Source organism: Asparagus officinalis, chromosome 4 (genome assembly GCF_001876935.1).
Source record: "Asparagus officinalis chromosome 4, Aspof.V1, whole genome shotgun sequence".
NCBI lineage: Eukaryota > Viridiplantae > Streptophyta > Magnoliopsida > Asparagales > Asparagaceae > Asparagus > Asparagus officinalis.
The window spans coordinates 47440631-47464834 of record NC_033797.1 but is presented as its reverse complement, the minus strand read 5'-3'; the positions used below and the strand labels follow the sequence as shown (position 1 = coordinate 47464834).

Below are 24204 nucleotides of genomic sequence, written 5' to 3'. Positions count from 1 at the left end.
TATTTTCTGCGACGACTGAGTGCGTCGGCGGCTTTATTTTCTACTCCCGCTTTATGTTTGATCGTGTAGGTATAATCGTGGAGGAACTCAACCCATCGACCATGTCTAGCGTTCAACTTCTTTTGGGAGTGAATATATCGAAGAGCTTCGTGGTCAGAATATATGACAAATTCTTGTGGTAGCAAATAGTGACGCCAATGTCGAAGAGATTGTATCACCGCATAGAACTCTTTATCATAGGTGGAATAACGTTGCCTAGTATCATTCAGCTTCTCACTAAAGTAAGCAACGAGATGTCCTTCTTGAGATAGGACTCCACCTATACCAATACCAGAGGCATCGCACGTAATTTCGAAGACTTTAGAAAAATCGGACACGCGCATAACAGGAGCCTGCGACATCCTTTGCTTGATCTCTTCAAATGCCTTGGTAGCAGCTTTTAACCACTCGAACTCACCTTTCTTCAAGCAATCGGTAATAGGGGCCATGATGGTACTGAAGCCCTTAATAAACCGACGATAAAAAGTAGCGAGTCCGTGAAAACTTCGAACGTCTCTAATGCTCTTGGGTTCGGGCCATTCTTCGATAGCTCTGACTTTTTCAGGGTCAGCGGATACTCCTTCAGACGAGACCACGAATCCTAGAAAAATGACTTGTTGTGTAAGAAAAGTATATTTCTTAGGATTAGCATAAAGTTACTCTTTTCTTAACACGGCACAGACTTGACGCAGATGGTTCACATGCTGCTCACGAGAGTTACTATAAATAAGGATATCGTCGAAGTACACAACCAAAAAATTTTCCGTGAAGGGGCGAAGTACTTGAGTCATCACTCTCATAAAAGTGCTCGGAGCATTAGTCAACCCAAAGGGCATGACCATCCATTCGTACAATCCATCTTTTGTCTTAAAAGCGGTCTTCCATTCATCACCGGGACGGATGCGAATCTGATGGTAACCACTCTTTAGATCAATCTTAGAAAAGATAGTGGCTCCTGACATTAGATCAAGCATGTCATCCAACCGGGGAATGGGGAAACGGTATTTCACCGTGATCTTGTTAATCGCACGGCTATCCACACACATACGTCATGTTCCATCTTTCTTTGGCGTCAGTAATGCGGGAACCGCACAAGGGTTCATGCTTTCTTTCACAAAGCCCTTCTTCAATAGCTCATCAACTTGCCTCTTCAGCTCTGCATGCTCATTGGGGTTCATCCTATAGTGAGGCAAATTAGGAAGGGTTGATCCCGGGACTAAATCAATTGCGTGTTGGATATCACGCATCGGGGGTAATTGGTTCGGGAGGTCCTCAGGGAAGATGTCAGAAAATTCTTCCAACACAGTAGCGACTTCTGGGGGAACCACGTTAGAAATATCCTTCGGAGCTTCTCTAGCAGCGAGGGCGAAAATAGGAGCTCCGTTGGCCAGTTCACGATCAATCTCTTTGGCTCCAATCAGGTTAACGCCTTGGGAAGACTTGTTTGGATCGGGCTTCTTGTCATTTCCTTTAGGTTGAACCGGTAGGATCTTGACCTTCTTTCCGTCGTGCTCGAACAATAGCATATTGGATCGCCCGAAGATATGAACGTCGTTATCAAATAACCAGGGTCTTCCAAGAATAACCTGACCCACATCCATTTTTAGAACATCGCACCAAACTTTGTCCTTATAAATTGCAAATTGAAGAGGGACTAGACATCTCTCTTGGACATTGAGTGCGGTGTCGTTAAGGGTACAACCTTAAGACCAAGCTTAGCGATCACAGCTGAGGAAACCGCGTTAATGCAACTTCCACTGTCCACGATCACTTTACAATTTTTATCACCAATCTTTGTGAACGTATAAAAAATGAAAGTACGTCTCCAATCATCAACAGCCTTGGATTGAGAGATGACGCATCTGACAACTGATACGGTAGGAGTGTTAATTTGTCTAAGATAACCTAAGATAGTATCATCAGCATCATCCTCGAAATCATCGGTATCATCGTCAACTTGATGGACAAACTCGTCACTTTCAGATTCAGGTTCGTATTCGTATTGTCCATCGATAATCGCAACCTTGTGACGGGTCGGACAGTTCGCAGAAACATGCCCATACCCTTGGCATTTGTAGCACTTGACATGAGCGCCAATCTTGGAGAAATCTCTCTGGTTCCTTGCCTTTGGGATCGACTTTAGACTGGGAAGAACTGGGGTTAGATCGACTCGGAGGATGACTAGAGGTAGTGGTACGGGAAGGTTGAGAGGAATGATTTCTAAAATCCTGACTCCTATAAGATTGATGAGATTTTGATTCATCTAGATCCTGAACTAACGCGTAAGCTTTTTCAAGGGTGTCTACTCCCCGAGCAAAGAGTTCGGTTTGCAGATCATTTCTCAATCCAGCTCTAAACTTCGACAAGACTTTCATTGGCGCCTCTTGTTCAATAGTGTTGCATCGAGTGAACAGTTCGTCAAATTGTGCGACGTAGTCTTTCGCAGATTTGGTTCCTTGAGTGAGGCGATGCCACTTATCTAACAACCGATGATAAAATGATGTCGGAAGGTATTTCTGTTTAAGTTCGTTGGTCATTTCTCGCCAAGTTGTAATCGGTAACTCACCTCTAATGTGCCTCAACGTTTCGAGGTTGGTCCAATATTGGCAGGCAGGTCCGGTAAGTTTCATTGCGGCGAACTTGACCTTTCGGGGTTCCGTAAGGGCGTACAAATCAAAGTAACGATCCATGCTCTTCAGCCAGTCCAAGAAAGCTTGTGGGTCGAGCTTGCCGTCAAAGGTTGGGGCGTTGACCTTAATACTCCTCAAATATTGCGCATCCGGATCAGGTACCGGTTGATGTGGGGCCGCTGAACGAAGTTTCCATAGCCTTGACCTTGCAGCGGTGGGGCGATATGTTGATAACCTTGATCTTGCGGCGGCGGGGTTGCAACACGTGTTTCCTCGATCCTAGTGATCCTTTCATTGGTAGCTCTACTCTCTTGGGCTAAGTTACCTACCGCTCCTGCTAGCTCAGCGATTTGTTTAAGAATTTCGGCGAACTCGGGATTTGCACTGCCTGACATGCTGGACTCACTAATTGGCTCACTGGACTCTCCTAATCGATAGTGTAGACCCGTGCGAGTGGGCATGCGCTAATAACTAGTTGATATGAATGGGTGCACAAAATTAAATGAGATAATTTTTTTTTTAATAATAAAGACTCAACAAATTTCCTAACCTAGAACCAGGTGCTCTGATACCAAAAAATGATGCGAAACAATGTGATGCAGGTATGAAGATTAATGACAACAATGCTTCGCCAAATCAGCGATCGATCTAGGCAGGAAGCTCAAGAATAAAGTGTAGCTTTCGATGGGTTTTAAGCAAAAGTTGCAATGTACTAAGTTCAAATCTTTTGTAAATGATCCAGAAAATAAATGTAATGATTCGTTCTCTCAATACAGTTCAAATTGTAATATTTAGATAAGTAAAAGTACTTAGCAACAGATTCGCTCGCTCACTTAATCAAGCTGAATACAGCACAAATACGATCGATAATAATATTGATAGCAACATGCAAGCAATAGCAGTTCCGAAAATATTTGGGCGAAAGAAAGTTAAACCTTCGTTGGGTTAAACTGGTTCGACGGGAGGCTCCTCTGGTGGTGGTTCGTACACGCCAAAAATGAGGGGAGGAAGTTCTCCTCCGAGAGTGACGTAATTCGGATGGAGCGGTGTATCTGGATGGAAATGCCGATGCCACGAACTGATTCCCAAGCTACTCTCTACGTTGTCAACGATCTGATGAGTCACACGCTCAACGTACTCGGGCACGCTCTCGAATGACTGATAATCAAACCACGGGGAAAGTTGTAAATCTACTATGCCGGTTTCTGGATCTAGCACGAGCCCGTCTTCAGCGTCGGGATCAGCCATACACCATCAATTGCAGAATCAGGAATCAAATGGATCGAATCTGACTCGACTAATACCAGCAATTTCGAATTGGGTCAAGTGGATCTGGTCCACACGTGACTCAACTCAACTAGATCTGTTGAATAAATAGGGAACCTGATTTAAGTCACCCAAACCCAAACTTTCTTTCAATAGGATCTCAATCGAAGGAACGACGCGGGCCAGAGAGGGGGGGTGGCGGTGTCGACCTGGGCGGCGCTCGAGTCGGGGCAGTGGCGTCGAGTCCGGAACACGGCGCTCGGGTTGGAAGTGGGCGGCGGTCGAGGCGGATTGAATAAGGCGCTCGGGTCGGGATCCGGGCGCGAGCTGGTGATGCTGTTGGTCGGAGGGTGAGTTGAGGCTCGGCTGCTTTTGAAGAGGAAACGGCGCTGGTTTTGGGGCGTGGGTGCAGAGGAGGCTGACCGGAAATTGGTTTAGGGGAAAGCCGAGGCGGCCACGGGAGCAGAGGCGGAGGTTGGGTGGTGCTGTCGTTCGCGAAGGAAAGAGGGGACTCGGGATGAGTGTTATGCGGTGAGGAGTCAGAGGGGGCGGATGGTTTGTAGGGGAGATCAGGGAATGTTGATGGGTCTGTGATTTGAGAAGAAGGAGGGAGATGGACAGTGCGATTTTTTTATTTTCTTTTTGTTTTCTTTTGTGAAGAAGAGAGGTGACGGCTGATAACCAGAAATCAATAAGCTAGGGTTTCACACCATAATTTAGCAAATCAATTTCATTCATCAGTAATCTCATATTCTGATTACAGAGCCTTTAAGTAAGCAATTACAGATTAAGAAAATCTCATCAATCCCTCAAATCTCTCTCTTAATCAGTTACAATCAATCACAACCAATCACTGATTAACTACCAAAGAAACTAAATATTCGAAATTCGAAATTCAAATTCAAATTAATTATTACATCTAAATTCAAAACCATAATGCTGAAATATTGCGCTTCCTGCGCTGATAGACCCGGCGAAAATCTCGAGCACGAGTCTGAATGTCCTCATCATATAGGCTGACAACTTACTCAAGAAAATGAGCTATTGGTGATGTGGCACATGGCTGGCAGCATGGTCTAAATTATGACGAGGAACTTTTAGAAAAAACCCTCTAATCACGTTTGGAGAAATCCAAAACCCAATACTGTAAGTAATCACAGAGTTATTTTTAATATTTTCTCCCTCTTCTACTAATCATTTATCTTTTCTCCCTTTACAACATTCTTTCATTCTCTCTACCGTCTTTAGCCATCTTGAGAAAAATTTTCTGAAACCCCTTGCTCCTACCGTAATGGTAGCACGCTAACAACCTTGTCCTCCTGCACTACTAAAAATTTGCATCGAGTTTTCTATATATATGTAGTGTGAATCTCGTGTGATCCTTTTTCAGTTTCATTTGATGTCCTTTTACTTTGATTATTTATCTTTCCAATCAATAAAAAAGTGGGGATTTTTTTGCAGGAATTCAATAGAAGATCCAAATAGAATTAGTTCTGGGTTTTGCATTTATAATATCATCTTCATTTGGTACAAATTTTTGGAGACACATTTCGGATAAATTTTATGTTTGTTTGGACCTCAATGCATTAGTTTCTTGGGGTTCATTGTTCATGGATTATTTTTACTTGAATGCATACATCTACTTGCAATCCTATGCATCCACTTTCTAATCATATTGCATTTATTCATTCACTAAATAAAGAATAATAATTTATTTACTGTTGTTCTTGAAGGTTACTTAGTTTATATAGACCTAATTGATTTGTAATAATTTATTATTATTCTTGAACGTTACTAGATATTATATTGTTCACTTGTTATTTTATTCTCCTTTTGCTTGCAGGATTAGTAATTCAAGAAATTTCACCACCCCTTTTCCTTTTCTACTTACATCAATATCTTAGGAAATGCTAGCATATCTTTTATACCATGGAATTTTAGAATAAAAATCTTTTATTTCTTCTGGGTATCATTTTATAATGAAGAATGGAATGCTAATGAGTTTGTCAAATCTCCTTGTTTTTTCTTTGCTTTTACAACACTATATGCTGGAGTTACTGTATCGAACAAATTGTGTTCAAAGTAGTTAACTAGTATGAATGAACTCTAAAAAATGAACAGATTATGGAGAAAAGTTTGGACGTTGGCAAAACTTGAACGCTGATGAAGAATATTGATGTGTTGATTACGGATATTCATGAAGAAGACAGAAAGGAGAGAATGAAAATAATGTTTTCTCAAGGGTGACAAAGTTGGGAGAGAATATTGAAGGTTGAGGTAGATAGGACAAATGAAAAGAGGAGAGAGAAAAAGTTAAATAAAGGCATGCTAGCTAGTACTTAGCCTATTGGTTTTAGGCTTTTTCCACACAGGGGTTTTCTGTAAAGACTCTCATCAAAATATACATAATGCTGCCAGCTGTGTCCACGTCATCGTTAACTCATTTTTTTGGGTAAGCTGTCAGTTGATATCCTATATATATATATATATGTGTGTGTGTGTGTGTGTGTAAATATCAGGAAAGAATGATGGTTACAATGTGGCAACTCAATTAGCAAAATGAGCTACCAAGAGATACAGTGGTAAGGTCCTGTAGGCGTAAATTTTGATTTCCCGAAACTGGGATTTCGTTTGTATTTATAAGAATAACTTATTACAAACTAATGAATCGAAAATTACAACAGAAGCGCAGGGAATGTCTTCCTTGTTTAACGTGGGGTCTTTGGTAGCGATAGGACGCCTCGCTCAGTTCTCGCACCGAGTTTGCTTCCCTTGGACGATTCGATCGAGGTTGCAGGAGAGCTTCAGTACGCAGTAGAAGCTTGATTGGGTGAGTTTGATCAACTGAGGCCAAACGGAGGTTTGTGCTTGTCGGCTAACTGCTTGGAGAGATCTACCATGCAAGAACTTGCAAAGAGCCTAAGAGCCTCAAGTCTGAGCGTTCAGACGAGTCTCTTCAAATGATGGAGCCTTTAGCAAATGAGCCAAGGTTCAACCTTTGGAAGATTAGCCAGCCAAGCCAGTAGTAGCTAATCAATCTCTTTCACGTTGGCTAAAAGTGACTTTAAATAGGCAAGGGATGACGTCATCCCTTGATTTATGGGATTTGACCACTAGTAGGGGTGAGGGAGCCAGCCGTCCTACCTGTGGGATGTGACCATTTAGGGGGTCTTGTCAGCCGTCCTATTCTTGCTAGGTGAGGAGCGTCATGCTTTCTCCCTTAATTCGTGGGATTTGACCACTGATGTGACTGTTCCCATACTCCAAGTGGGTAGCTAACAATGCTGATGGGTTTCTAGTTGTTAGGCGAGCTTAGTCCGCGCAGACGAGGTGCAAGCTGTCAGGCGAGCTTGGTCTTCAGGCGAGCTTGAAACCTTCGTGCTGGCGAGTCGGCCAAACAGGCGAGCTTCGAGCTGTCAGGCGAGCTAGGCCTTCAGGCGAGCTTGGTTCAATGTGCAGGCGAGCTGTGCAGGCGAAGCTGTGCAGGCGAGCTGTGTAGGCAAATCTCATCCAGGCGAGCTTCAACGCTGTTAGGTGAGCTCCATCCTTGCATACGGACTTCCTTGCAGGCGAGCTTCAGCCTTTACAGGCGAGCTTCAGCCTTTAGGTGAGCTACTGAACATGCTTCGAAGAATAGGTCATAACTTTCAAATCGTAAGTCGGAATTGGACGAATTATATATGAAAATCGATTATTTCGACGAGACGAAGCCAACCAAACCGACCTCATAGGGTTCGGTTTGCTGCTGTCCATTTGCCAAATTCCTTCCGGTTTGAGAGATATCAACGTTTTTTCTCTTTTTACTATTTCGGGCGATGTTTTAGCAGTTTTGTTCTGAACTTCTCTGATAAGGATTAAAATCAATTTTTATTACCTACAAAACCCCCTCCAAAGTTTTCAGACCTGAATCAGACCGTATGGGGTCTGGAACACTTTGGATATAAAGACCTGTAAAGTGATCCCTGCTCAGATGGAGTGAGGAGCCCTCCAACGAGCTCAGTGAAGTTGACCTCTTCACTCGTAGCTAATGATCGTCTTCTAGGATTTTGAGCAAACCCTCAGCTATCAACGTACTTGGTTTGTCTTTATCAATTGTCGTTTGAGTTGGACTAGCCTTGCCCTTAGCATGGTAAGTTGTCGAAGAGTTTCTCTTAGGCTCAATGCTAAAATTTTTCCTCTATCCTTAGCCTTTCGAGGCGTTTGGATTAAGAACGTAGGGAGCAGTTTAACCCCGTATACCAGTCGGAGGGTAGGAGTAGTTTAGTCTCATGCACCAATTGGAGGAAAGGGAGCAGTTTCACCTCGTGCACCAGTTAGAGGAAATGAGCAATTTCACATCGTGCATCGGTTGGAGGAAAGGAGCAGTTTTACCTCGTGCATCGGTTAGAAAAAATGAACAGTTTCACATCGTGCACCGGTTGGAGGAAAGGAGCAGTTTCACCTAGTGCACCGGTTGGAGAAAATGAGCAGTTTATACTCGTATACTTATTAGAGTAAAGGAGCAGCAGTTTATACTCGTATACTTATCGGAGTATAGAAAGCAGTTTTAGACTCTTGCACCAGCGAGAGTATAAAGGGCAGTTTAACCTCGTGCACCGCTTAGAGGGAGGGAACAATTTAGCATCAAAAAGTAACCTTGATACAAATATACAAGGAAACAAAGTCATAATTTATCATCAGAAGAAAATTAAGGTCCCATGCTTAAATGTTTTGTCGACATATATTTTCTAGATCATGAATCTTCTTCTAAGAAAAAATATATCCTCCACACAAGACAAAATATTGCTAGTTATCTCGTTTTAGAAGGAACTCTAAATTATTTTTAAACTCTCGGACGAGATTGTTTCACATGATAAAATAAAAAATTACAATGAAATACCCAACAATACATGTGTACTCTCCCTTCCCACCCAAAGAAGATTATGCCCAAATGAAGGCAGCAGAGAGTATACTCTGAAACGAGACCAAAGATATTATTATCTATCTCTCTCTTATCATTATTTACAATTACAATATTGTTTACTTTGATAGAGTTTAACATAATCATGATATCTCTTGCCTTTAGGGATACCATGTTCCTAGCATGATTGGTAGCAAACTTAGTTGGGTCAACTCGAATTCCCAATTACTACCAAATTATGTATGAAAATTTGCAAAAGGACTGAGTAGAGGTCATTATATTGATACTAATTTCTCATGCATCATAAAGGTAATGATTCATTTATAAGTAATAATTCACAAAATTACTAAATAATAGATGTGAAACCTAATCAGAAATATTAGGTTTTAAATATCGGTTATCAAGAATTTATCGGACGATCATAATCCATATCGGATAGCGGATATCAGGGATATATCAGGGATAAGTAGTATTTATCGAAGTGACATTACTGGATAGTGGTATACATAATATAATATTCTAAAATATAATCTAATCATACTTAATAAGATATAAACACACTAAAATATAAATAATTATGTTTAGGATCACTAACCAATGATAAGAACTCAGGTCGGGTCGGGTTTAAAATACATTGAATAGATGTTGGTTGCCTGATATCAAAACTCAAACCAAAGGCCGATAATTCTGTCTTATAGGCTGACAATATCGGTCGATAACTCACTTTATCACCACATTACAAGGTTTTGAATATCGGTTATCGGGGATTTATCGGACGGCCAAAATCCTTATCGGATAGCGGAAATCGGGGATATATCGGGGATAAGTAGTATTTATCGGAGTGATATACCGTATGTTGTGTATATATAATATAATACCCCAAATTGTAATCTAACCATACTCTATTCTTTCATTCTCTCAACCTTCACTAAATAACTAGAGAAAAAACCAACTAAATGGTGAATATTATTTGTTTCTATAACTTCAGAAGTTGTGTTGAGGGCGTGACGTCAATGGAGAGTCCAAGTCAAACTTTCGAAGTCACAGTTGATGATGGCGTCGATGGAGAGAGCTCGGCATCGATGGAGAGCTCAGCGTCGTTCAACGTCATCGAGTCAATCAGATTAGTTGATGATGGCGTCGATGGAGAGAGCACAACATCAGTCGAAGTCGTCAAGTCGATGAAGTTAATGTTGATGAGAGAGCAGCGTCGAAGTTGATAGCGTTGAGGTCAACGGAGTCCGAAGAAGAGCGGAGGCGAGCGTCGAAGTCGGCGGAGGCGAGCGTCAAGGTCGACGGAGTCCAAAGAGAAACAGAGTCAGAGGATTAGGGCAGTGGGCACAACCGCACAAATGAGGGGAGAGAGAACAGAGGATTAGGGCTACTTAATCGAGTTTAAGTTTTATTGTAAAGAACGGGTCGTGTCGGGTTTCAAGTTCACTCAAAAACTGTCCATTACCCAAAATCACAACCTAATAGTGTGGCCCGATAATTCCGATTTTAGAGCTGCTAATATCGGCCGATAATCACCTTTATCGCCGCATTATCGCCGATAAACCCTAAAAAAAGATAACCGATTTAAATTCTAACTTATCCTATCGGAAAGCTCTCAAAACCGATAACTCGGGGATAATATCGGATTATCGGCCGATATTTAAAACCTTGCCACATTATCGGTAATAAACATCCAAAAATGATAACCGATTTAGAATCAAATTTATCATAGCAGAAGGCCTCCAAAACAGATAAATCGCCGATAATATTGATTTATCGGCTGATATTTAAAACATAGGGTACACACGCATAGTAAACAAAGAACATAGATAGGAAGAATGATACGAGTCGTCGTGCGAGCACCTTTGATCGCGGAATTATCAAAGGTGGATTGAAAAGAGGATGATAGAAATATAAGAATAATTCAGTATATGACGAAGGAAAATACCTTCTCTAGATTATGAAAATTAAATAGTTTACAATCTCTCACAATCTTACTAGAATTGAAGAACAATCTCTCTCAATTCTCAAAATACAATCTAATATCTTTTTGATTAGAATCTCTCTTGATTACATCTGATTGATTAGAAACCCTAAACAACTTCTTTTATAGGTGTAACAACGTGGATGACAAAGTGGTAAATAATCAAGCTCAAACCCCACAGGAATTCGTGCAAACAGAAACCCAAACGAACCAGGAAACCATCGATGAGTCGACTCATGACACATGGGTCGACTCATGACAGACATGAGTCGACTGGTCAGAAACTTTTGACAAAACGACTGGGTTTCATGAGTCGACTCATGACAGGCATGAATCGACTCAACCTGATGAGTCGACTCATGTACATGTATGAGTCGACTCACGGGTTGAATCATCTATCCTCAAGCTCCCATGAGGATCGCTAAGTTCCGAAAAGAAGATACACCCCTATCAAAGAATCTTAATGAAGTTCAAATATATTTATTGGTACAATGATGATATTCAAATGATACATGGATCTATGACAAGAGTTATTTAATCATAGTTAACATTGATTTCAGAAAAGAGTTAACACTAACATTAGCTAGTGTATCTGGTTTTGGGTTGAGGATAGGCTTGGGAAGTATATCAAGTTTAGAAAGGTATGATAACATCGAGTTGAGTCTGGTAAGAAGGCAAGTGTGAATAGATGTCAAGTTTATTTAGACGTATGCATTGACAATATTTTCGAGTGTTCATGCCTCGATAAAGTGACGAATGATACCTCTGTTAAGATAAAACAATGCAGCAAGTTAATGAAATCTCTCAAAAAGTTTCAACATCAGACTCATTAGGCAAGCATTAATGAGGTTTTGAAACACCTGACATGTGATCAAGGTAAAAGTAATAAAAAGGATGATAGTTTCAGAGACTATGCATACCTCAAGAACACTTACGTCGGATAATTTGTGAGCCTATATATCTATATTCATGCACATGGCTACACAATGAAAATATAGAGAAGAGCAGAAAAGAGGAGATAGTCAAAATAATTCATGTGCCAAAACTTTTCTCTACTTCTCTGCTGATGCCCCCTCCTTTTCACTAGTTTTCATTTTTTGGGTCCTCCTCCTTAACTATAATTTGTAGTTTCCTCTAATTAGTCACATGGTAAAATTGGTTACAAAAAAGAATAGTTTTGAAACCAAACCATACTAGATTTTCCCACCATGACTACATTCCTTCAAGGACAATAGTCATAAATCTTATTAGTGAAAACTTAGCAAAATCATGTCAATTTACTCATTTTATTACCAAGATTTGTATTGCACATGGGCTGTAATGACCCGGTGCTTTGTGTACTCTGGCAATATATTCATGTGTGTGTGTGAAATTGTGTGTGATGAGATTAGCCACTTATTTGGAGATTGATGGAGATTTTTTTTTTGTCAACAGTATGAGGTAACATTGCTAGGTTTACTAGCTACTAAATTGTTGCCAAATCAAGTAACATTTATGCATGGATAAGTTTCATAACGGATAGCTTGATCCATATTGAGGCGACATGCCTCATCTTTGAGGATATCACACTTGCATCAGTGTTACCAGATTCGTGGTAGCTTTGGTTTGTGATATGGGATAGGAGTACATTCTATGTTATGAAAAGGGGCTCAATCAGATCGATTAGGGTCATACTAAATTTGGAAGCACACATCAAGGTAATTTTGATAATTGTTCATGCATCATCTATGCATAACTATATAGTACAGGTTCCATGCAATCCCCAACCCCCTCCCTACCCTGCCAGGACGATTTTTGAAGAAAAACTTAAAATGTAGTGAGTAGCCCCAGAACAAAATAACGGGTATATTTGTGGGAAAACATACCTGGCCTCTTTTGCAGTTGAAGTATGTTTCTCTTAGACCTACACATTCACTGGTTATACATGGCACCTTCTCCCCTGCACATTCCCTGTATGGTCGCTTTTGAACCTGCAAAAAAGAAGCAGTATAAGAGAGACTGAATGAAGATTGTACTAAGCTAAAAAAGATCATATGAATCTGAGTATCTTTTGCATATTTATGTTACTACCACCTACAAACATACTAGTTGATTATTATCATATAGTTCCACATTTAGCAGATGATAAACAACAAGAAAATAGAAAGCAAGTTGTCTAATAAAGAAATACAAATGATATAATTCCAAAAAGATGGGAAGGCAAACTTTTGGAGGGGAAAAAATAGAATGTATCTATTTCTCCACTATAAAGCTGAAATAATTCATAATTGTCTCATCCATTCGCAAATAAGATGGATGTCAATAGCCTAGCTAATCAATTAAACAGATTAGTTAATAGCTGCCTCACGCAAGCAGAGTTGACTGTACTTTCTCTGCAGCTACTTATCTGCAGTATGATTGATGTTGATGTTTGCTGTCAAAACAAATGTTTTTCACATGAAAAACATATCTCACCTGATCTCATGAACATTTTTCGTGGAATAGAGGGACACTCACTACTTATTAATAAACAAGATAACTAAAAAACCATATTTGATGAGAATAAAATTGAACTCTCAATTATATGCAAGTCAATGCTACCATGAAGCCCTAAAGAACTTTTTTTTTTGTTTGACAAGGGAACTTCCCCACGATCTTCACGCCATGAATATCAAACCCCTCAGCATGGCTAATGGACATCCCCCAATGCACGGTCTTAGGTGTTCAAGGAGATTATATTCCTATAGGTTTGCATACAACTACATTGATTTTAGTAAAAGGTGCTTTAGATGTGCGCGGTTCCAAATTAATGCCAGGTAAAAAGGATTTCGCTTATAGTTTTCCTTGCGACGGCCCTGCTGCAGAATAAACCAATTTTAAAATGGGATAAGATGCTCGATAAGGCATGAGTTCCAGTATCATAATAAAATGGGATAAGATGCTCGATAAGGCATGAGTTCCAGTATCATAAGTGTTTCCTCATAAGAACGACCATGAATCTGATCAATTACTCTTCGCGCTTTGAAAACAGACATACCTAAAACTTTTATTTCTTTACCCGAATTTGAGTTCTTTGTTCTTTGATATAAAGGATTCAAGTTTTTGGTTGGTCAGAAATTACAAATAATAATTAATAACTATTTCAAGTTTTTGGTTGGTCAGAAATTACAAATAATAATTAATAACTATTGATTGTTGAGAATTACTCTTTAATTTAAACCGATAGTTTCGCGATGATTTCGAAATATAAAATTACTATTGATTGTTGAGAATTACTCTTTAATTTAAACCGATAGTTTCGCGATGATTTCGAAATATAAAATTTCAACTATTTCTTTTTTTTCAAAAAAATAAAAAAGAAAGTAGGATTCACCAATAACTTTATCTATATCTGCACCATATTAAGATTGAATATTTAATTCAATTAGAAATCCATCATCTAAAAACCAGGAGAGTCAAACCTGAGGCCTTTGAGTACTACTCATAGGCAGCTCACCAGCTCGACTACACCCTCTTGGGTCAACTGTAAAGAACTTTAACTATAAGAGCAATGTCAAATCCCAACCAGGCATATGCATGTTACATGAAATCCTATCCAGGCAATCCTAGTTGCTTCCACAGACTCTTTTTTTTGGTACATGGGAAGCATCCTTTATCCCTATAAATTTCTATCAGTGAAAAGTTTTTGCCAGATGTTATCATTGCAGATAGCAACGTAGGCTTTCATTTAGTTGGAGAAATAGAATCGAGCATATTTTCATATTAAAAACCCCATATACACATGGGATACAGATCATACTTTCTTGGTCCATATCCCTTAAGATGGGAGGGGTTCAGAGAAGAGAGGACCAATGTCCCTTTCTAATTTTATGCCACTTCCTACGGACTCTATGGAGTTTCTACATCAGGGGGACACTACTTAAGTGAAGGAAGGATAATGATCTTCTCACAAACGGGCAATTCCCAAACAAATGTCAAAAGACAAGCTAAATTCCCAACCAAGGGCCAGAGCTCACGAACAAATCCCAAGGATTCATGACCACCTCTCTCAGTTATGACAACGTGATTTGTGTCATCAAAGACTCAATCGCCAATCAGATTGCTGATATTGGCTCTATATTTGAGAAAACATTCCCTTGAGACCAAGGCAAAGTCACCCAAATCGAGGACCTTGTCGTCAAATAGTTGCATTAGAAGGAAACATCTATTCAGTCTTCTTTCTTCTAAAGGTTCAGTTCTAGTGACCGTGGCATTGAGACCTCTCCCTGAGTTTCCAATGATGTTCCCATACAAATGATTCAGGCACAGTTCCTAAATTAATATTTTACAACTCATGTTAACCCAGTGAGATATTTCGACAAACACTGAGATGACAATACTGAAAAAAAAAAAAAACTATCAAATAAAAAGCTTTCTAAGTGTGAAAAACGAGATTATGCTTCAGTGTTTTGAAACAAATGCTTCTCAAATGCCCTATTTTAGTTTCTATGTCAATGAAAAGGAAGGCGATCCATCAGTAGATGAATTAACCAAGTAATTAACTAACCTTAACACAGTCGGTTTCGCTGAGGCATTTGACGAGCTCCAGAGCCAGCCCCTTGCAAGACGTCGACATTTTTTTCTTCTTTTTCCCTTTGTTTTCTTCTTCCTCCTCTTCTTCTTCGGGAGGGAGGCGTTTGTTATGCAAATAAGAAGGATTCTCTAATGAAAAGTTTCTAATATCTACTCATTAAACAAATCTTAGCCATTCATTAAAATGGACGATCAAGATCTTCACCCCTCTCATTCATCAACCCCAAACGAATCCTCTCTCCCCTTACTCCTTCGGCCCCTGCTCACTCCCTCTCCCATTTGTTCTCTCCCCTCACTCCTCCAGCCCCAAGCTCCAATCACTACCGTCGCCTCCATCAGATCCGTCACCACCAGCCGCCTACTCCTCTTCCCCCTCAACCCGCCTCCTCTGTAGGATTGGCAGTTGATGGTTCAGAATAGTTGTTTGGCAGGCTGGCGGTCGACCGCGGGATTCTGGCGGTCAACCGCGTTCGTGCATAGGGTTCACTGTGCGTTTGAGACTGTTCTGGGATTGAGGGCGGTCGACCGCCACGGTCGACCGTCGCAGCGGTTTTGGGCTGGTTCTGTTTGCAGACCCTTTTCGTTTGGGTTTTTTATAAATACCCAAAGTCACGGTTCTAGGGTTAGGCAAGTGGGTTTTAGCAGCCATTGTGGAGGATTTCTTGAGCTTCTATTGTTGGAGCATTTGGGAGAGATCAAGTGTGATTGTTGAGGGGTTTTTGTGAGATTTGTAACCCTAGTTTGTTCCTCTTGATTTCTAATAGTGAAAACACCCCCTTCCTTGCCCCGTGGACGTAGGCATCTCGTCGAACCATGTAAAATCTGGTGTATCTTGTGTTTGTGCTATCTTTGGTGTGTTGTTTATCTTCTCTCGGCTATTTGGTTAGATCTCGGCATAGGGGTTTCTCTCCAACAAGTGGTATCAGAGCTCCGGGCAACGCTTGGGCTTTTTAGAGGTGTAGATCAGTTGGGAAGTTCATCTAGAGCTTCGATTGGTGATAAAGGTGGGATCTTTGTGGTAAAGTTTCTATCTTTTTCAAGTTGGGTCTATTTCTTGTTTGTTCCGCAATTGTTTGGGTGCTTTGAGATAATGACCGAGAAAGATAAAAGTGAGGAGGGTTCTTCTAGTGTGAAGACCGTATAAAGTTTGAATATCCATTGTATGAAGATAGATGTGAAAAAGTTCGATGGCACAAATAATTTTGGACTTTGGAGATGTGAAGTCTTGGATACGCTAAATGCGCAAAATTTGGAAGATACGTTGGAGTTAGACGGGAAACCGAACGACATTGATGAGAAGGTTTGGAAGAAAATGAATAGAACGACATGTGGTGTGATTAGGTCTTGTCTTACTCAAGATCTAAAATATGATGTGATGAATGAGACTTCGGCAAAGAAGATTTGGGAAGTCCTAGAGGGCAAGTATTTGACGAAGAACGTCAAAAATCACTTGCATTTGAAGAGGAGGCTTTATCGCTTCCAATTGAAGAAGGGGACATCCATTAGTGATCACATGAACCACTATACGAAGCTACTTGCAGATTTGGCGAATGTAAATGTTATGGTTGAAGACGAGGATAATGCATTGTTGTTATTGAGTTCCTTGCCTGACGAGGAATATGAGACATTCGTCCTCACTCTTATTAATGGGAAGACATCTCTTACATATAGTGAGGTCACCGCGGCTCTTGTGAATTATTAACTTCGTAAGAAGGACAAAGAGACTTCCATTGAGCCGGTTGCGGGGGCATTGGTTGTAAGAACTAGAAGTCCAAACCGTGGTAGGATGTCGCAGTCTAGAGGGGGACATCCTGCAGTTGGTAGGAATCAGTGCGCCTTTTGTAGAGAGGATGGACATTGGAAAGCGAGGTTAAAAAACTGCTCCCTTAAATTGCATGCTCCAATAATGCAACCAAATATGATTAGACTCAGGTTCACCTAAAAGCTGGGAGTGGATATGAGGTTATCATGACTGAATACAAAGGTAGGAACCAAGACCTAATTCTGTATCAAGAACAGTAACATTGCTCACAAATGAGAAGTTCCTGAAAAAGTACTATCCCTAGTACATTCAGTCACAGACCTCTCTATGCGTCTGTATCTTTGGCGGTCGACCACGGCGGTGGACCACGGTTTTCTCTAGACTTTGGGGCCTGTTCTGGATTTGGTGCGGTCGACCGTGGCAGTCGATCACGATGGCATCATGGTCGACCGTCACGGTCGACCGCCGCAGTAGTTTTGGGTTGGTTCTGTTTGTAGACCCGTTTCTTTTGGATTTTCTATAAATACCCAAAGTCACGATTCTAGGATCTCGGCACAAGGTTTTTCCCCAACAAGTGGTATCAGAGCTCTGGGCAACTCTTGGGCTTTTTGGAGGTGTAGATCAGTTAGGAAGTTCATCTAGAGTTTCGATTGGTGATAAAGATGGAATCTTTATGGTAAAGTTTCTATCTTTTTCAAGTTGGATCTATTTCTTGTTTGTTCCGCAATTGTTTGGGTGCTTTGAGATAATGACCGAGAAAGATAAAAGTGAGGAGGGTTCTTCTAGTGTGAAGACCGTATAAAGTTTGAATATCCATTGTATGAAGATAGATGTGAAAAAGTTCGATGGCACAAATAATTTTGGACTTTGGAGATGTGAAGTCTTGGATACGCTAAATGCGCAAAATTTGGAAGATACGTTGGAGTTAGACGGGAAACCGAACGACATTGATGAGAAGGTTTGGAAGAAAATGAATAGGACAGCGTGTGGTGTGATTAGGTCTTGTCTTACTCAAGATCTAAAATATGATGTGATGAATGAGACTTCGGCAAAGAAGATTTGGGAAGTCCTAGAGGGCAAGTATTTGACGAAGAACGTCAAAAATCACTTGCATTTGAAGAGGAGGCTTTATCGCTTCCAATTGAAGAAGGGGACATCCATTAGTGATCACATGAACCACTATACGAAGCTACTTGCAGATTTGGCGAATGTAAATGTTATGGTTGAAGACGAGGATAATGCATTGTTGTTATTGAGTTCCTTGCCTGACGAGGAATATGAGACATTCGTCCTCACTCTTATTAATGGGAAGACATCTCTTACATATAGTGAGGTCACCGCGGCTCTTGTGAATTATTAACTTCGTAAGAAGGACAAAGAGACTTCCATTGAGCCGGTTGCGGGGGCATTGGTTGTAAGAACTAGAAGTCCAAACCGTGGTAGGAGGTCACAGTCTAGAGGGGGTCATCCTGCAGTTGGTAGGAATCAGTGTGTCTTTTGTAGAGAGGATGGACATTGGAAAACCGAATGCCCAGAATTGCAAGCCGGGAAGAATAAGGGGAAAGCTATTCAAGCTTCAGAGTTGAATGTTGCCAAGGCTAGTGGCGACGTTTCAGATTCAGATTCTTCGGACTATTCATGCCCAGCTCTTCCGTCAGTTGGTGTTATCGACTCCACTGAGTGGATGTTGGATTCCGGTGCTACTTACCACATATGCCCTAGAAGGGATTGGTTCTCCAGCTTTTAGGAGTTGGAAAGAGGGGATGTTGTACTTATGGGTAATGATCACAGGTGCCCTGTTGGTGGTATTGGTACCGTTCGGATTCGAATGAGTGACGAGATGATTCGGGAGTTGGTTGATGTGAGGTTCGTTCCTCAACTGAGGAAGAACATCATTTCACTTGGAGTATTGGAGGCAGCAGGCTATAGGGTGACCTTGGCGGATTCTCGCTTGAAGGTTACATTGGGGTCCATGATTGTGATGAAGGGCGTCAGGAGGAGTAACTTGTATTATCTGCTTGGGAGCACGGTGATTGATAGAGCGCTGACGACTTCTTTGGCTAGACTGTGGCATTGTTTGGTGCTGGGGTATATTATTGGTTATGTCGTGTATAGATTGTTGAGGAGTGCTATGACCTATAGATTGAAGTCTTTTGAGCACAGTTGGATGAGTGAGAAGACCGAGGTGGAGTTTGGCACTTCTATCCATCGATCGAGTGGTCTTTTAGGAGGTATTCAGTCAGGCATTGAGGGCCTTCCATAGAGGCATCATTGGGAGGTAATCGTTATTTTGTTTCCTATGTTGAGGATTGTACTAGGCATTTATGGGTTGCAACCAAGTCCCGTTGGTATGAAGCCCTAGTAGTCCGCAACAGTTGGAGGAGGTGTATGGGTAGAGAAGTTACCCGTCGTACTAATTCTAGTAGGGGTTCTTTCTTGCATTGGTGCCGAGCTCATGGCAGTTGGAGATACTTCATAGGAGAGGAAACAGTGGGGCAACGAGATGAGATGGCAGATTCTGCGGGCCGTTCTTTTCTGGAGGAGGATTGGTGTTGGTTGTTGAGCAGTGGATTTGGTATTCGGGCTCTGACAAGTTTGGGCCATCTTATGAGGTTGCCGACTGCTGTGTTAGATATTGTTAGATCTGGTGGAGCTGTTTCAGATTTTGGTTGGCGTCGGATATTGGGCTACCCAGCATATGGCCACATCGTGGATGTGAGATTGGATCCGATTACATATTTGGGATTCAGGGGATCATTCGGCTATCAGTTGAGAGCTTCTGAGTTTGGTCTGAGCAGGTTTGTCACTTTGGACTCTCGGCGGGTAGAGAGTATTGATCAGATCAGAGGGATATCACAGCGGGTGGAGGATGATGCTACTCCACATCGGGTGGAGCTTACTCCACATACTCCAGGTTATTTTGCATTAGTTAGGATTCTGGCTGAGGTGACACAGTTTGGGGATCAGATTGTTCAGGATGCGGATGACGAGTTGGTAGATCCGTGTGCAGCTAGTCCTAGTAGTCTGTAACAGTTAGAGAAGGTGTATGGGCAGAAAGGTTACCCGTCGTACTAGTTCTAGTAGGGGTCCTTTCTTGCATTGGTGCCGAGCTCATGGCAGTTGGAGATACTTCATAGGAGAGGAAACAGTGGGGCAACGAGATGAGATGGCAGATTCTGCGGGCCGTTCTTTTCTGGAGGAGGATTGGTGTTGGTTGTTGAGCAGTGGATTTGGTATTCGGGCTCTGACAAGTTTGGGCCATCTTATGAGGTTGCCGACTGCTGTGTTAGATATTGTTAGATCTGGTGGAGCTGTTTCAGATTTTGGTTGGCGTCGGATATTGGGCTACCCAGCATATGGCCACATCGTGGATGTGAGATTGGATCCGATTACATATTTGGGATTCAGGGGATCATTCGGCTATCAGTTGAGAGCTTCTGAGTTTGGTCTGAGCAGGTTTGTCACTTTGGACTCTCGGCGGGTAGAGAGTATTGATCAGATCAGAGGGATATCACAGCGGGTGGAGGATGATGCTACTCCACATCGGGTGGAGCTTACTCCACATACTCCAGGTTATTTTGCATTAGTTAGGATTCTGGCTGAGGTGACACAGTTTGGGGATCAGATTGTTCAGGATGCGGATGACGAGTTGGTAGATCCGTGTGCAGCTAGTGGATATAGGTTGGATATGGTCATTGGTTCACCTCAGGTGGAGGTGTTTGGATCGTTTCAGTATGGGGCCGTTGGTGATGCTATCAGTCGTACATTGGATGTTGGTATTGGTGAAGAGTTGAGGACTCTTCTTTTGGATTGAGGGCCTTTGGAGGCCATTAGGTGAACTACGTGAAGGCTTGATTCCTTGGAGAGGATATGTAGGCAGTCAGTTTTTGATGCAGCCGATTTGATGAGTAGACATTTTTGGTTTGGGGTGAGTGTTCGCACTCCCGTTTGGATCTCGACATGTTGTGGATGGGGTCCATTATCATGAGTCTGTTGCCATAGCATATTGGATGCAACAAGTGAGGCAATTGGTTTTGTTGGTGTCGGCTCAGTTTGGTAGAATCTTTGCCGAGGTGGAGATTTGTAGGATTGGTAGTTGATGGCTCAGAATAGCTGTTTGGCAGGCTGGCGGTCGACCGCGGGATTCTGACGGTCGACCGCGTTCGTGCACAGGGTTCACTATGCGTCTGGACCGTTGGCGGTCGACCGCAGAAGTTTCTGGATTTTGAGGCTGTTCTGGGATTGAGGGCGGTCGAGGTCGACCGCGATGGATCGCGGTCGACCGTCGTAGCGGTTTTGGGCTGGTTCTGTTTGTAGACCCGTTTCGTTTGGGTTTTCTATAAATACCCAAAGTCACAATTTTAGGGTTAGGCAAGAGGGTTTTAGCAGCAATTGTGGGGGATTTCTTGGGCTTCTATTGTTGGAGCATTTGGGAGAGATCAAGAGTGATTGTTGAGGGGTTTTTGTAAGATTTGTAACCCTAGTTTGTTCCTCTTGATTTCTAATAGTGAAAACTCCTCCTTCCTTGCCCTGTGGACGTAGGCATCTCGCCGAACCACATAAAATCTGGTGTATCTTGTGTTTGTGTTATCTTTGGTGTGTTGTTTATCTTCTCTCAGCTATTTGGTTGGATCTCGGTATAGGGGTTTCTCCTCAACATCCTCACCACCGACTCCCTCTCCTCGTCATCTCGCCATCAGCCCCAAAAATCTGGATCTCTCTCGTTCGATATCAGCTGCCGCACCTAACAAGGTTACAATGCAAGCAAGGGGAGGCTATGCTACAAGCAACGGAGAACAAGGGAACTGAGTCGAGCTTGGAAGATGAGCACATCGTTATAGGCTTGGAAGATGAGCACATGAGCACATGGACTGATATGCAAACAAATTGGACTAAAACACAAAAGAGAGGAGAACATGGAAGATTGATTTAGCACGTTGTAAACAAGATAATCACAAGCAATTGTATTCTGTTACAACTGTCAAAAATTCTGTTACATTTTTGTTCGGCACTGTTTGTCCAGGTGCACGAGCTCAACTCAATTACAGAATGTATAAATATAATGTTGTACAAGTATCAATCATCAATCAATGAATTACAAGTTCTTCCTCTTTAATTGAATCAATTTCTCTCTCTTCCTCCTTAATTCTCTCTCTTTTCTTCAATTACCTTCAGACTTCTCCTGTAGGAATCCGCCATGGCCAGAAATAGCAGCTCCAGGGTTAATCGAGGTTCTAGAGCCTCACAATTGGTATCAGAGTATTTAGGAGCGAGAATTGCTGATGAAGAATTTCTGGGCAACAATGAGGAAACATCGACTGAAGAAATGACTCCAGACGAAAGATTCCACAGAGTGGAGGATGCAATTCAACAACAAAAAGCATTTCTTCAACAACAGGGCTCTATTAACCAACAAACATCTACGAGATTGGAGGAGAATTCAGCGAAGTTGGATGAATTAGCTTCTTAGATGAAAATCTTAATCCAAGAACTCAATAATTCAAAGGGGTCTAACCAAGGAATTTTGGGATAAGGACCTGGGGAGGACCGCTGAATTCTAAGTTCAGGATCACAGGATGATAGAGAAATTGTTAGATATAGGTGCCCTGCAGGTAATTACTGTATATTATAACAGGACCTATATGTATATAACATCCTTGTTCAAAATGATAGTATGCTATTTTGATCAGATTTATCTGATGTTCTAAATATACAGATAATGTCCTTAGAATAAATACTAGACTATCAGACATTTCGGATAGTGATCGTAATGAAGAGATCTGATTAGTCGGTAACGTATATTCTAAAATGTTCCTAGTTGATGAAGTGTTGAGATAGGATATCATCACTTTGGTTAAGACTAGTGTATGCTCTATTTCTCCTTTTGAAGGAGATGATCAATCTCTTAGATCATTGATGTGAGACATCAAGATACAGTATACAGGTGACTCATCAGTGAATGAGTTGACTGAACGACTCGCCGAGAACATCTAGTTGGTAATATACTTAACTGTCAAATAGAAGTTCTCAAGTAATATAGTATATAGTAGTCTCTTGACCTGAGGCATGAGTGTAATATCTTATATGTCAGTAAAGATGTATTTAGACTTTTACCTAACCATAGTTCTTATTGAATTGTGCATAACGGTTCTTGTTGGGTACATCCCGAGACATAAGTAGATATTGAGATGCCAAGAAGGGATTCATCTCTCCCAGTATAGGGGTTGATGTCATAAGATTGTTTGATATAACTATAGCCTGGAAATCCTTGGCCGAGGTAAATAAGATAAACTGAGTGTCAGTTTGATCTTATAGGTTATGAGTTTAATATCTACAAACACTAATTGAGCAAATAGGGTTTGACAGTTTTCCATACCCTAGGCTTAATAGTTTGACATGGTTTGACGAAGAGACCGGACTGTACAGGATTATCACTGAGTGGTCCTGATAAAATTAAGTAAGCATCTTGCAGACATTTATCACAACTTATACCCGGGTAGTCTTCATGTGTAGCTAGCAACTCTGTTATACTTGTGGATATGATCCACTGCCGAGTTCTTAAATTGGGCCCTAGAGTCACACCAAGTGCGTACTTGAATCCTATGAAACATAATTTATAGAGTGATGCATATGATTGATACGCATATATGATTTTACCGGATACACATAAATGGTTATGTATATCGATAAAATCGGAATGCTATGTGCTTAGGAAATGAATTCTAGTATTTTTCCTATAAAGTTAACTTTTAGTCAACTAGTTAACTTTTTGGTCAACAGTTGACTTGTGGTCAACTCATTGACTTTTTGGTCATATGATGACTTATTAATCACTTTTTGGTCAACAGTTGACTTGTGGTCAACTCATTGACTTTTTGGTCATATGATGACTTATTAATCAATAATTGGAAAATTACAATATATCGTATTTATGAAATACAATATTGATTTGGTATTCTCGTTTATGAAATATACATACTATGTATAATGAGTCATGAGATGAGTCATTTAGTGCTATAGTTTGAGCACATGGTTTTGAAATGTAATGATTCATAAGATGATTCATTGCATGACTCAC

General features: G+C 41.2%; 2 protein-coding genes across 2 annotated transcripts; both read right to left on the bottom strand.

The window, feature by feature from the left end:
• LOC109838644 lies at positions 1089-1640 on the bottom strand. The gene has a single exon (XM_020407071.1). It carries the CDS (start codon positions 1638-1640, stop codon positions 1089-1091), a length of 552 nt encoding a protein of 183 aa, XP_020262660.1.
• LOC109838643 lies at positions 12535-15555 on the bottom strand. The gene is made up of 2 exons (XM_020407070.1): positions 15339-15555; positions 12535-12783 (listed from the first exon to the last, which is right to left on the bottom strand). Exons 1-2 carry the CDS (start codon positions 15405-15407, stop codon positions 12535-12537), a joined length of 318 nt encoding a protein of 105 aa, XP_020262659.1. The 5' UTR covers positions 15408-15555.